The following is a 15,007-nucleotide window of genomic DNA, read 5'->3' on the forward strand; positions in this document are numbered from 1 at the left end:
GTAGAGCAGAGTGGGGGCTGGGGTAGCAGTTAGGAATCTGCTCTAGAGAGATGCAGTACTGGGCTCTCTTTAGTCATGTGTCAGCTTCTTTTCTTCTCAAGAAATAGCCCCGCCCCCCAAATACTGTGGCCTAACCCAGAAGGCTCCTGCCTCTCCTTCGTCAGAGGTCCACATTGGCCTCGCCACAATCCACATTTATCAGGAGCTTAACGTGCACTCATGAGGGAGAACACAGGTAGTTTCCTGCCTTCATTTCAAATGCTGACATTACACAGTGGAGACCAATCACAGAAATGGGTCCTGGACTAAATTAGCCCCCAGCCTTGGGGATTTCAAGTTTTCTAATCATCGTAACTGTTAAGAACAAAGGCTCTGGACTCTGACTCAGGGGTCAAATCCAGGCTCTGGATCTTTCTAGCCAAGTCATCTGGAGCAAGTCGATTGTCCTTTTGGGGCTCAGTTTTCTTACCGATAAAATGGGAATATCTTACCCACATCACAAGATTATCATGACAGTCAAAGGGTGTAACACATGGAAAGCCTGCACAGTGTCTATATATAGAAAGTAAGTGCTCAAAAGTGGAAAACTGTGATTAAGAACTTTCAAAAGTACTTTCACAATAATCAGGACAAAAAGGAAAAATACTCTTTGAAGACACTGTGCTATAAAGAGAATGGATTGTCTATTTTTTAGGAGCCAACAATGCTCATTATTCGATGTCCCGTGGAAGAATATGAAAAGATAGTGCTGGCATTTACAACAGCAGCTGTGGCTCTTACTAGGCCCCAAGGTGGACAGATAGTGGCGGGGCAAGGACACTCAAGCTGATTTTTCTGATAGCTGATCCAAGGAATGAATCTCAAGGGCTCATCTCATTCTCCTCTGCTGGACCCAGAGTGACTGAGTCGGAATCCAAAGGAGCCAAGGTCAAGGTGCCAAGAATAAGATGCCAGTTCCAGTCTGTGAGCCAGTGCTTCCAGGTCTGAAGGAAGGTCAGGGGACACCTGACCGCCACATAGGAGTGAAATGGGTACAGCCACATTGCTCCATGTATCATGCAAAGCTAGAAAGGCATAGCATTTCCTGTGTTGTTTTGATCCTCCTTGTACAACCCAAAGCCTACAGAGGATCTAAATTTCCCCGAATTTCTGCCCTGAGCATGAGACAACTTTTCTCTAAGCTAAATTTGGTTTTAGTTTTGAAGCGCCTGAGATGCACAATTCAAATGGGCCAAGTTCCTGGCTTCTTATATTGATTAAATGATTCCCAATCCTGTGGCTGACTCGGCTTGCCCTTATGTCTGCCCGCTCTTACAATTCTTCATCCATCCGTCATTCAGGAGGTTCCATGAAGAAAGCTCAGGGTTAGTGGTTGGGGAAGCACAAGCTAAGCCATCAGACCTTGGGAACAAAGATAAACTTCTGGTGTAGGGGACAGGGCAATTTATCTGGTTACTGAGAGCAGCAGGGCGGGGACCCTATGGAAAAGAGAGATTTCTAAACTGTGACAGCTCCATTAGCAGGAGATTGGATTCCTGCAAGGAAAAGGACCTTGCTCAGGGGAAGTCTGAACCTGTCTGATTTGATCTGAGATTGTGAGGGCTTGCAGCCCACTCAGGCCTTCTGCCCTGGACTCAGATCGGTGGACAGCACCCTCACAAAGGTGGCCCACAACTAGGCAGTGTTATGTAGTGGAAAGAGCACTGGACTAGGGGCCAGGAGACCCCAATTCTAGTGCAGGCTCTGCCACTAACTAGCTGTGTGACCTTGGGAAAGTCACCTGATTTCTCTGGGGCAATTGTAAAATGAGGGGTTGGTTGGGTAATCTCTAAGTTCCCCCTCAGAGTGTGATCCAGGGTCCTATTCTATCCCTCTTTGGCCCTGTGCTTCCAGGGACAGAGATGGGAGAAGGGAAGGGGTGGAGGGAGAGGGTGCAGATGGGAGCCCAAGGGTGCTACCAATCAGGACTCCACTTTCTCCTTCTTTTTGCTCTTTTTCAGGAAGGATGGGGTTCTGAATTTCTTCTTCTTTTTGGAGGGAGACTTGGAAGGTGAGCCCTCTGGGGACATGGGGCCGCTGGTGACCGACTCGGTTTTGTCCTTAGAGGTATCAACATCCGTGTCGGCGTTGGTGGTCATCTGGCTCAAGCCTTTGCTGAGAATTTCCTCTGTGGTCTGCTCGTCCTCCCTCCCGTTGACCACCACTCCTTCTGGCTGTGTTGTTTCAGGCTCTGTGGTGGCTTTGCTTGTTTCTGTCTTCTTAGCACCTTCTAGAAAAAGATCAAGAGATATGACCCTTAAGATTTCCATCAGGTGAAAGTTTCCATATGGGGTTAACAGAACCATTTCTAGGCAATTCTATAAAAGAAACCTAGAGCAACAGGAGGGACAGGCTGACATCGTAGGGGGAAACGGTTAGGCAGGGTTCTCACCCAAACCCTGTACCCCCTTCCACACAGCCTGCTCTGGGAACAGGCCCTTGGCAAGTCTGTTACTCTGGGGTCTTGTCTACAAATGTAAACAGGTAATGATGTCCAAACGTGGCAGGGGGCCCAGCTAGGGCCCAGTTGAGAGCTTTTGTAGGACTAAATGAGGGGACAGACCCAGGTGAGGAGAGAGGCTATAGGAAGGAGGAGACCAGTAACACATACAACTCAGTGGAAGAATCTAAGAACTGTTGTAACCGGTTCAGTTTCACCAGTAAAAATATGGAAATTAAAGTTTTTTAAAACTTTTATTTAAACTCCAGTTAGTTAACATGGAAATTACATGTTTTTATACCCATTTCATTTCCTATACCAGAGAGGAACTTTTGGAAAAATGGGGAATATCTCCCCAGTAGGCAGAGAGGGGAAGACAGAGGGAGAATGGAATTCCTTGAGTGATATGGACCCCATGTTTCCAAGATAAAAGGATTAACCAAAGGGGAAGATGGCTTGTTGGCCCATTCTAGTGGTCACCTGGAGGGAACCTGTTTGGATTGCTGCCATGTTCAAAGCCACAGCTGCTCAGACCAGAAACTAAGCCCCCCTACTGCCCTTTTTCCTCCTTCCCACTCTCTCCCCACCTCGCTTCCACTCAAGCTTTGAAATGCCTGGATGGGGAGGGAGGAGGGGAAATTATAAAACCACAGACTCTGAAAAGTAGAAAGGAATTTACAGATCATCTAGCTCAGCTCCTCCCCATTTTACAGAAATGAAAACTAAGTAGTGAAAGTGAGCAGATCTCAATCTCCTGACATCCAGTTTTTTGTTCTTTTCACTATGTGAAACTGAGAGGAGTGTGTGAATGTATGAGAACATGTTTGTATGCGTGAATTTGTAAGTGTGTCAATGTGGAGTGAGCTGTGTGAATAAGCATGGGAGTGTGGTGTATGAGTGTGTGGGTGGAGTGTATGAGTTGTGTTGAGTTTGTGTGTGGCCATATGAATTTGTGAATTAGTGTGTGGGTGTGGTGTGTGAGTGTTGGTGTGTGTGAGTTGTGTGAGTGAGTTGTGTGAGATCTCACACCACAAGAAGGCACTGGGCATGCTCCCCTCTATAGGAATGTGAGTAATGGGTGAAGTATGACTGGTCTGACTTACAGATGGAATGGGCAGGGAAAGAAGTTTTAGGAAAAAACTAGGGTTCTTGACAGGGGTAAAGACTGGAGAAATGTATGGTTACATGGAACATGGGACAGAGGGGTGTAAATCTGGGGAGAGTTAGAATGGGCTAGTTTGACTATGGGCAAACTCTGGTCTTTCCTAACTTCTGAAATTCTCTGGGCAAGTCAATGTCCTCTTCCAGACGACTCTTGAGGACTGTCTCTCTTTTAGTACCCAACACCTTGACCCCAGCTCCCATCCTTCTACTGCTTGGCCCATGTCCTATCATCATCCAGCTACTAAGTTCTCTAATGCCCTTTACTCCAATGGCCCACACTCCCCTCCCCTCCCACCATGTGTCCCCATGGTCATCACCTGGCAATAGTCTTGAAATCAATACACTCGTCTAAACACAACCTTCTTTCTGTCCATTCTCCTCTCCTCACATCACCTGCTAGTTGGCCTCATCAACTCTCTGGTATGGCTCAAGCCTCTCCTGACATTTGACAATGATCTTGCCCTTCTCTAAATCTATTGCCAATATATCCATTTTACACTTTCATGTGTCATTTACCTTTTTTTTAAGAGGACATAGTTGGGTGTGGTCCCCTCCCACAATGAATCTGGTCTGGCCCCGTGGTTCACAGTAACCAACAGAATGATGAGAAACTGCCACCGAGCCAGCCTTAGGCTGAAGACTTAAGAAGGCCTAGAAGTTCCTGCTTTCAGAGTTTGGGGAGCCCTGAGCCACTATGTAATGAAGTCTGACTACCTTGATGGAAACATACATGGAGAGGCCCTACAACCACATAGACAGAGACAGAGACCCAGCCATCCCAGTGTCCCAGCTGACCCCAGCCTTCCAGCTGTCCCTGCCAAGGCACCTGACATAAGAGCGCCATCTTGGAAGTCCCAGTTTAGTCAAGCTCCCAGATGACTGCAGCTGCAGCTGACTTGAATGGAACAGAACCATCCAGCTGAGGCTAGTCAACCCACAGAAAAACTAATTTCCATAAAACCAGCTCTTATTATACACCATGATTTAATAATTATCTACTGCTGCATAACAACCTCCACCCCCAAGTTTAGTGGCTTAAAACAGCAAGCCTGTATTCTCTCTCACAATCCCAAGAACATAGTACATAACGAGAACTAATAGATGGAAGCACAAGGCCCTTTTGTATTCATTTGCTCATTTTATCCCAATAACAATGCTATGACTTAGGATAGGGCAAGGATTCATGTTAGGCAGCCCCCCATTCTGCAGGGTTTTTAAGTGACTTATTTGAGATGGTGAAATCAGTAAGTGACAGCAATGATCTTCTGATGCTGAATGCAGGGCTATTTCTTGGCAGGCACAGCCAGTGCTCCTGAGAGGTTACTGGGGGATGGAGTCAGCAGGGGCAGGGATCAGGAGCTTGTCAAAGAGAAGGCGATGACAGAGATGACCAGATGTGGAGGAAGAGGGTTTGAAAGTGTCTCCTTCAGGGAGGCTGATGGGGTAGGAGACAGATGAGGAGGGACACGGAGGTGACCCCACACCAGAGCATTTGAGAGCATGGTGACACACAGTGAAAAGCCAGCCCTGATTCAGTGGGTGAGCTACATGTGAAAATGCACATGTTGATGGGCGTGGGAGGGTCAGCTCTGTCTGCCCTGAGGAGCTGGGCAAGCCATCGGGTAGCGTGGCCATGGCCACCCTGCCCTGCTCCACACTGGTCACCCAAGGCAGCTACAACTCTGGCCTCATCATGCAGGCTCAGCTCTGTCTAAACTACAAGAAGAGTCTTCAGGGAGGATCTTGATTTTTCTAACAATTCAACCAGGTGTGCTCCTCCATGAGGGCACAGATTTGGACCAGATTGGGCAGAAATCATGCTACCAGTGGCAATGATGTCAGGGGTGGGTAAGCAGTTATCCTACCTGTCATACACCCCTCCTTCCACTCTCTGTCCCTCTGAACAGCAGAGGTTGCTCCAAGGGGCTCCCAGGAGCTGAAATGCAATTACTACCCCTTGTCCCACTGCTGCCATAAGCTGCCTCTCCAGCTTGGATTTCTCTCCTGTGGCTGGTGTGCCTGCCCTCAGGGATGCTGAAGACATGGTCAGGTCAGGTGCTCTAGGCATCTCTATAAGGCAGTTGATCCTAGGGCCATTCAAGCTCTGGGCCCCAGCCCTAGAAGAGGTCATGGGCTCCTTGGAGGGGCCATTAGGAACAGAGGTGCAGATGTGCTAGTGAGGGCCATAAGCATTCCCCCACAGGGAGTGCCCAGGAGCTGGCCCCACTGTCCTTTCACTGTGCGGACTTGCTGCTTCTGGGTGGTATGCCCCATGTGAGGATGAGTGTGTGTGTGTGTGCATGAGTCCATCCTATGTGTGTATATCCTAGAGGGAAGCCTAGCCCATGCATAGCACATGTGGAGTTGGTCATGAACTTTATAGCCAGGAATCCTCCCCAAGTCAGGGTTGCCAAAGAAAAAGCTGGGGAGAAACACATTTCTTTTTGAAGAAGTCCTCCCTCCCCCATTGCAAGTGTTGGAGGGAGTTAGTAAACAGCCTCTCTATACTTACTACAGAGACAAGTATTCAGAATCGGAGGAAACTCCTTTGATGAAGGCACAAATGGGAAGAGAAAGGAAGACATTGTGGAGACAGGTTGATAACACCAGGATAAGACACAATGAACACAAACAGTTAGGGGACATCCACTTGGAGCTCTGGCCACAAGCAGATGGGTTTCCTCTGGCAACACTGGGACTGCACACAAGGCAGCAATTTGCCTACGGAGGGAGCTCAGAGGATGGAGGATTCTAGCAGCATCCACACATGTGGTCATTCTTTCCAGAACAGGGAAAATCTCAGGGCCCCAGGGGAGGAGTGTTCATGCCCTAGGGTGATTCCAGGAGCTCAATAAAGACACTTTTATGATGTAGGTGGTATAGACCATAATAGCAGTATTATCCACCATATGTATATTATTAATTATAATCACAAACAGATCTTACATTTATTTTTTTTTTAAAGATGTTATTTATTTATTCATGACAGAGAGAGAGAGAGAGAGAGAGGCAGAGGGAGAAGCAGGCTCCCAAGGAGTAGGGAGCCTGATGCGGGACTCGATCCCAGAATCAGGGATCATGACCTGAGCTGAAGGCAGACGCTTAACCATCTGAGCCACCCAGGTGCCCCAGATCTTACATTTAAATGTTTTTATTCTTTCTTTTATTTCTTTTATGTTTTGTATTTCATTCTTTATGTTCTCATCTACAGCTTCCCTTCTATGTGTAAGAACCTTAAAAGGGGAAAATATTGGTAGTCCCATTTGACAGACAAGGAAACTGAGGCACAAAGATGATCTGATTTTCTAAAATTAGCAGTTGAGTTATTATTAGTTAGCAGTTGAATTGGGCCTAGACCTTAGTTCTCTAAACTAGTATCTAATGAAGTGGTTCTCAGCCTGGGCTACACATTAGATTTACCTGGAGAGATCTTAAAACTCCACTGTACTCTTCTCTACCCGATCCCAGAGCATTTAACTGAGAACCACTGGGGATGCTGTGGTGGGACCCAGGCCAGTGTTAGGATTTTTAAAGCTCCCCAGGTAATTCCAATGTATTGAGATTCCAAAGGTTGAGAATAACGTCATCAGCCTTACCTGAGAGCTTGTTGGAAATATACAGTCTCAGGTCCCGCCCCAGACCTACTGCATCAGAATCTTCATTTTAACAAGATCCCAGCAATCCCTACACATATTAAAGTCTGAGCACTGGGCTGGTGCATCTAGAAAGACCCATCAGCCAACCTAGTCTGAATGAGAGGTGAGAAGGCTGTGCGTCAATCATTAACTTACTCATTATTGCTTAGACAGGAACTTAAATTGTAAGATGTGTTGTCACAGCTTGTGGATGAAATAAGCTTAAATTTGCAAACCCCTATTTCAGATTCCCTAGAAATGGCAGAACAGAAAGCTTCTTGGGTAGCAGGCAAGATCTGCTGAAAGGCAGGGTCCCTGGAGTTTTCCCATGTGCCCTGCCTTCCATGCAGACCCCTTTCTAAGCTGTGGAGGTGCCTCCTCCCTTCCAGCTGCTCAGTTCCACTCACCGTCTAAAGACTTGGAGGGAGAGACCGTGGGGCTCTTTGTCTCTGACTTCGCTGGACTCTGTGCTGGAGAAGCTGGTGCAGACCTTACAGGTGAGCCAGGCTCCTCTGCAGTGGTTTCTTTCTCTCCTGAAAATACAGAAAACCACCTCAGGATAGGGGTCAAACAGAGGAAAGGTGGGCAGAGAGAGAACATTAAAGAAAAAAATGCTTTCTTCCAGCTGGTCCTCGTTTCTCCTAGCTGAAGTTAGCTGCTCCCCTGAAACTTTTTTAAATTTCTGCTACATCCGGGGGGAGGCAAATGGGAGGAGTCAGTCATATTCTGTTTCCTCCATCCAGGCACATCTGCCAGTGGAATGTTAGCCCTGATGTGGAGCCCAAGACTGCAGGCGTCCCACCCATGATTTGTTTGCATGTAGCTAATTTATTGTTTATCTAATTTTCATGTTCAGCCCAAATATCTCTAGGGATATAAAGCACCACATTTTCTATCTACTTTTTCAACTGTCCCATTAGAACTGCAAGCAAGCTAGCAAGGGTTCTTCTAGGGCCTGCTTGTGCCCAGGAAGATGGCTGACTCTGGGTGGGGGGGAGGGGGGTCATGGATGATATCGACCCTGCCCTGAGGGAATGAAAGCCTAGCCCGGTGGACAAAACCAGGAGCTGAATTCTTCAGTGTCTCAGACCCCAAGTGCTCTTGAAACAAAGAGAAGGGCCAGCTCAAAGTGGGGAGGGGGGGTGGAGAGGGACAGAGAGGGCTTTTTTAGCTGGAAGGGGGGCTTGAGATGGAAGTTCTCGGATCAGGCTAGCCTAGAAGGGAAACCGTGCCAGGAAGGGACAAAGGCATGAATGAGAGCATACAAGCTATCATGAATATGCATATCTGGGAGTCAACATGGAGAGATAGGCTTGACTGAAGATTTTGAAATAAAAAAGGAATAAGGAAAAGACCAGAGGTAGCTGGTGGGAGTTTTCGTTGCCAGGCTAAAAGGTTTATACTGGATCTGATAGATTAATAGTAATTATCACTATTATAATTCTCTTATCACAGCTAATGTTTATCTGACCTAAGCCATACTTACAGGCCCTGTTCTAAGCACTCTATAAGGATTAACTCTTTTAAACCCAGGTGAGAGGCTCAGACAAGGTCATGGCAGCACGGCATCACCATTAGGCACTGAGCCATGAGGACCATTACGTAAGTAATAGCATTATGCTGGTAAGAATGTGACTTGGTTGATGGGGCAGGAAGGGCAAACTGAGAATATGACAGAGGAGAGAGAGAAGTGAAGGCTGAACATGAAGGTGAGGCAAGGCTAGACAGAGCCCTGAGGGCCCTGCCAGGTGGGGGGGCGTGGGTCCCAGGGCCACTGGCGGGAGTGAGTCTTGCTGGTTGCTCTGCTGCCCCTCTGGGTGTCCCCAGCTCTCCCTTCACCCTGGGCGACCCGGGGTTATTTACCGTCAAGTTCTAGTTTCTTCCTCTCCACCTCCTTCTTGTATTCCTCCAGCTCCTGGTCAGTGAGTTGGCTGAAGGGGTTGGGCACGGTCTCCTCTGAGTCGTCTTTGGTATCTGCATTGCCCTTGGACATCAGCTGGCTCTCTGTAGACTGAAAGTTAACCACAGAGTGTGTGTTGCTCTCTGAATGCCGCAGCTGGGGCCCAGGCCCAAGCTTCCTTTCAGACTCATGTGGCTGCCAGTGGTCTTGCTAGGGACAGCATGGCATGCAGCTCCTTGGAAACAGCTCAGGGCCTTGGGGTAGGGGTTGTTCATTCCTTCCCATGGCTACCTCACCCCCAGACCTGGGTTCTTTGCAACTGCCTGGATAAATGCAGGGAGTCCACCCTCTGCCCCAGAAATAAAATCGAAGGATGCTCCCAAGCAGAAGGAAGACATACGTTTATTGCAACCCCTCCTGTGGATGCTTGCAAGCCATCACTACGCAAATACAGTCAACAGCCCAAAGTCAGTTAGCCAAAAGCCAGCAAGCAAAGCATTGGTTCAAGCCCGCTTTATGCCAGCCATTCCCCACCATGCCCTCCTCCCACCCCCAACAGGTGCACAAGCCACAGCACACAGCAGGAAGTCAAATGCAAAACACACAATGGCTTCAGCGTTCTCAGTCCAAACTGTTAGTCCTGTTTTGCACATAGTCATAAATTACAAGGGGCCAAGGTCCTGAATCTTGGATCTTCAACCTGCCTGTACTGCAGGTCCCTGGGGGACATTGGCAAAAATCCCTGGGAGACTTTGTGGAGCCCCTGGCTCTGGGGAGCTCACCAGCTGGACCTTGTGTGAGCTTCAGAAATCCTTTGACCCCTCTAGCCCATGACAGAGTCTAAAATTCAGACCCCATAGCCCTTTTGCCTAATTTGGCATCCTCATCTTGACCTTTGAGAATGCACTGCTCTGAAGCTGAGGAGGAGACAAAGAGCATGAAACTCAGGGGAGGTGAGCCCAGAGCAGTTGGCCCACACCACGCACTCTAGGCCGCCTTTCCTGGCCCCCCAGATCCTCTGATGATGGGCCCATGGGCATCTTCTGAAAGAGAAGCAGCATTGGCCTATCTTAAGGAATCAGTGTTCAAAAGAGAATCCAAGACCAGGATCCCAAGAAGAGGGACTCCAAGGAGAACACTTGGTATAAATGGCAGAGTTTTTAACAGTTTTGCTCACTGTACTGAACTTCTGCCACCCCCACCCCAGGATCATGGGGTATTTCTGTTCTTGGCCCTGTGGCACTTTTGGTGTTCCTCATCCTGGCTACTGGCGGTGGGTGACAATGTGGTACAATGACATAACCTTCATACTTCCCTGCACGGGCACCCACCTTGTGGGCTGCAGCCTGATCTAAATGATCTCAGTTCACTCTGCAGAGAGGAACAGTTCCTGTATCTCGCCCCTTCTTAACGCTAAGGAATATGCCATGCCCGTTGCTACTTGCCATAAGTAGCAGTGATTTTCAACACAAGCCAGAATTCTGATTTTCATCCCTTTTGCTAAGCACTAGACAAACACTGTCCTATCTCAGGCATGGAAACAACTTTATACTTTGTAACTCTATGTGGGTTTGTGTGGGCAACTAACGGCCGGAATGGAGCACCAGTCCTTATATACATGCCTCCCCTCTGCGAGCCCATGAGCATCTTCCCAGAGCTACGGCCTGGTGATGCCATATCCACACACAGAGGCCAGAAGTGCTCAGAGCAGGCAGGCCTGGAGCAGCTGGGAGCTGCCCGCCGCACTCCTGTGATGCCCACTTTTCAGGATAGCAATAGAGGGCAGAGTGGAGTTCCATGGGTGAAGCATGGAAGTCAGCATCACTCCTGGGGCAGGCTGGGCTGCTGCACCCCCGCCCGGTACCCACAGGGGGCAATTGCACACTGTCCCTGGTCCTCACAGCATCCGTCCTGCAGCAAGAGCACCAGTGCCCAAGATCACAGGGGACGGTGGGCACGAGGACTCAGGGGTCCTGCTGCCTAGCCCCAGGCACTGAAGACCCAGAAGGCAAACACGTTTCCCCTCCAGACAGGGGCAGCTTCTGCTGTACCGGGCTTCGACTCTTCTCAGCGATGACACTCGCCAGGAGCTGGGACTGAGGCCCTGCCGACTTCACGTCTTGTCGGTTCTGTTCTCGAATCTGTGTGGCAAGGGAAGGGGAGAGTGAGCTAGCTGTTGAGCATCAGGGTATGGAGTCTGGGAGGGGGCACTTGGAGGGTATCCTGATGTCTCGTGTGCCCTGTGACTAGGGTCTACAAAGGTCCTCCAGTGGGGCGGGGGCCTGCCTCCCCTATTTCTAACACAGTGTGTCCTCTAAGAGACAGTCTCCATGTGTGCTTCAGAGTGAATTAGTTTATGTAAAATATTGGATTCTCATTAACTCTGAGGAGGTAACTAAGAGGTGAAGAGTGAAACGAGGCACAGTAGATCCTTGAGGGAGGGCCTCACATTTTACTGAAGCCCCTGAGAAATTTCTTGACTATCACAGATTTTTGGGGCCACCCCACAGCCATTGAATCGGAGTCTCTCCTTGGGGAGGAACAAGGGATTTGACCTGGGCATCTGCATTTTAAATCAGCACTGCAGAAGGTCCTTGAACCATACATTAAATCACTGTTCTGTGAGTATACTTGACCTTTTGGAGGTGGTCTACTACAACCTAAGTTTTTAAAGTAACATGAGAAATGTGAGTGAGTGAACTATAAAGCAAATGTTGAGAGAGAAATATAAAGGATTTTGAAATTTTGAAAATGAGCTGAAAGGAAAATAGCATAAAATTCATAAAAACTCAATTTATGGGCAGGTTTCTTAGACATATCTAACGTCACAAGCAAGCACTTCTTTATGTACGAGGGTTATTTAGGACCACGTAAGTATAGCGTTAGCACAGTGCTAGAGGATGGCCCGTATATGGTAGTTTCTTTCCCCTAAGAGGAATCTGGGTTTTTGATAAGACAGGTACATCCTGGGAACTCAGCTCATATTTGTGGGAAGAGATGGCAAGAGAAGCAGCTCCCACCTTACCTTGTTCCGCATGTCCAGCACTTCTTGGGGGTCGGTATAGAGAGGCACAAATTGGTTTGGGTTTTCAATCCGTATCGGCATGCCACTGCTGGATTTCTCCACCTCGTCAGCCTTCATCCACTGAACACACACAAGGTCAGGTGGGTAAGGCAAAGGAATAAAGTCACCATGTCCTCCCCTATGGCCCACCCCTGAGATCTGGGCCAACCGGTCCATGTGCAAGGTCAGCAAGCCTATAGAGAGATGTTCTCTCTTCTAGGGCCTCCTTGAGGTCTGTCTCCCAGAACAGAGACAGGGAACAAATGACCTGCTTGCCAAAGAAGGCCCCCAGGTCAATAGTCAGCTGTAAAGAGCGCTGGAGAGTAGGGCTCATAACCTTGACAACCAATTTGACAAACAGGCAGCCACTTGGCCTTTAGCATCAGATGACTTACTGATTTTCAATTTTATTTATTTATTTAGAGGGAGAAAGAAAGAGAGAGCCGGGGGAGGGGGAGAGAGAGACTCTCAAGCCGACTCCACACCGAGCATGCATAGCCCAACACAGAGCTCAATCTCACAACCCTGAGATCATGACCTGAGCCTAAATCAAGAGTCTGATGTTTAACCAACTGAGCCACCCAAGTGCCCTGACTTAATTGATTTTAATTTGCAGGGCTTCATCGTTTTTTGTTTTTAATGAAGAGCTATTCTACTTGCCTTCAGCTACTTTAATGTTAATGAAAAATCAATTAAGAGTTGTGTGTGTATGCACACTGGTGTGTGTGTGTGTGTGAGAGAGAAAACGAGAAGAGGTGTGGGGAGGGAGAAGACAACTTAATCGAAATTCATATCCCACCCATCTTCTGGGTTTGCATCAGATGAACAATCCAAATGTTGGATGCCCATGAACTTCCCAGCCCTGTATATGGGGGAGAAGAAGCAAAAACCAATTGTTCCTAGATTTTGTGCTGCTGGGAGTGAGGTCCAGCCACCCCCTGGAGAAATCTGCTCTTTGGGCCCCAAACCTCAGTGCAGAGGTGCAAGAAACAGGTGATCAGAGGTTCTGCGGGCACGAGCAGCTGCTCCTAGATGCCCAATAGGAAGCTCTAAAGGGAAACTGCAATATCCCAGCCCATGGGATATTTGTTCTGTTCCCCTTTTAAATTAAGCTGCTTAACCCACAGATATAGCCATGCACCCTCCCCCCACCCCAGTCTCCTCCTTACTGTGGTCTTGGGCCGGGGGCTGCCCATGCTCCTCTGAACCTCATCAGCCACATTGACCCGCAGGTAGGTGTTGGGCGTGTTGAGCCAACGGGTCTTCTCCTTCTGCTGCTTCTGGGCATGCTGCCGCAGGGCGGGCACCGGGGCGCCGTCCTCCTCAAACACGAAGGCTGTGACAGTGGCTGGGATCTCCACCTCACTTTTGTGTTTGGTTTTCTCTTGAACAAAGGGGTAGCGGTACGTGTAGCCTGTTCTGTAACCCTAAAAAAGACAGAAACAGAACCACTTACTGTGGGAAACATGGCCTCCATGCACATATCTCACACACCCTTTGCCCTCTTCTTTCTGAAGGACTTAGTTTAACCCAAAATCTCCATAACACAATGCTGCTCCTTTGATGTGTTTCAGAATTGTTCCCTTCTCCTGGTCCCCCAACGCCCTCTTTCCTTCACCCCAACAAGCCCTCTGATCAGAGCTGAGAAAAGCCCTAGAACATTGTGGACCAGACAGACAGGTCTCCTTACCCTAACAGTGTTCCAGTTTTCCATCTACTCCAGGGGTTCTCAGCCCTGGCTGCATGCTAGGATCCCTTGGGGGCTTTAAAAATGCTGGTGCTTGTGCCCACCTCAGAGCTGCTGATTTCAGTGGACAATGTCTGGGCTGCAGGATTTTTAAAAGCTTGCCAGCTGATTCTAACAGTCAACCCTCATTTTCTTGACTCCAAGGCTTCTAAGCCATTTCTTTCTTGGAACCCTGAAATCTGACTCACTAACATCCCTGTCTCCTAAGCAGGACCATGTCCCACAGAGGTAGAAATGGCTCCTGCTTGGTGAGAACATTCAGTCATCTTGAGAGCTCATGTGATTCCTTCTTGGCTTTGCCTATCTTCTTCTTATTTTTTTTAAATTAAAGAGGCATTAAAATATTTTTCCGATTATAAAGAAAATACAGACCTATCTAGAAAAATCAGGCAATATGGAAAAACATAAGAAGTGGGTTTTATTAAAAAATCTCATCCCCAGGGCGCCTGGGTGGCTCAGTTGGTTGAGCGACTGCCTTCGGCTCGGGTCATGGTCCTGGAGTCCCGGGATCGAGTCCCGTATCGGGCTCCCTGCTCGGCGGGGAGTCTGCTTCTCCCTCTGACCCTCCTCCCTCTCATGCTCTCTGTCTCTCATTGTCTCTCTCGCAAATAAATTAAAAAAAAAAAAAAATCTCATCCCCAGAGATAACCACTAAAAATCTTTCTGGTCATCTCTGTAAGCATATATATATGTGCATGTATGTGAGTATATACATAATATATAACTATAGAATATATATGTTATATATATGTGTTCTATAATTATATATATAAAACAGTATATAAATGGGACCATACTGCATAAGCAACTTTACAAGCTGCTTTTCTAGTTTATTGATGTGATTTAGAGATTTTTTTTCACATTATTGAACCTATAAACACACAGAAACCTTTATTTTTTTATGATTTAGTAAAAAGTAATTGATAGCACTGACACTTTGTCATTTTTAAAATATTATAAACAACCGTGAAATAAGTATATTTATACAGTTTTCTTTAGGCAATTAAAGATTCTCTCC

General features: G+C 47.8%; 1 protein-coding gene across 5 annotated transcripts in view; it reads right to left on the minus strand.

Moving 5' to 3' along the window:
* Positions 1 to 220: 220 nt before the first annotated feature.
* Positions 221 to 15,007, minus strand: part of ADD2 (adducin 2) — a 103,014-nt gene continuing 88,227 nt past the window's right edge. For all 5 annotated transcript variants that reach the window (XM_006728014.3, XM_006728013.3, XM_031036440.2 and 2 more), the window contains 6 exons: positions 13,412 to 13,669; positions 12,204 to 12,323; positions 11,230 to 11,319; positions 9,142 to 9,289; positions 7,686 to 7,811; positions 221 to 2,269 (listed from right to left, as the gene is read on the minus strand). In XM_006728014.3, coding sequence (XP_006728077.2) covers positions 1,962 to 2,269; positions 7,686 to 7,811; positions 9,142 to 9,289; positions 11,230 to 11,319; positions 12,204 to 12,323; positions 13,412 to 13,669 — 1,050 coding nt within the window. In that variant the 3' untranslated portion in view covers positions 221 to 1,961. The remainder of the gene's footprint in view (positions 2,270 to 7,685; positions 7,812 to 9,141; positions 9,290 to 11,229; positions 11,320 to 12,203; positions 12,324 to 13,411; positions 13,670 to 15,007) is intronic.

Source organism: Leptonychotes weddellii, chromosome 10, assembly GCF_054177405.1.
Source record: "Leptonychotes weddellii isolate Sample4059 chromosome 10, ASM5417740v2, whole genome shotgun sequence".
NCBI lineage: Eukaryota > Metazoa > Chordata > Mammalia > Carnivora > Phocidae > Leptonychotes > Leptonychotes weddellii.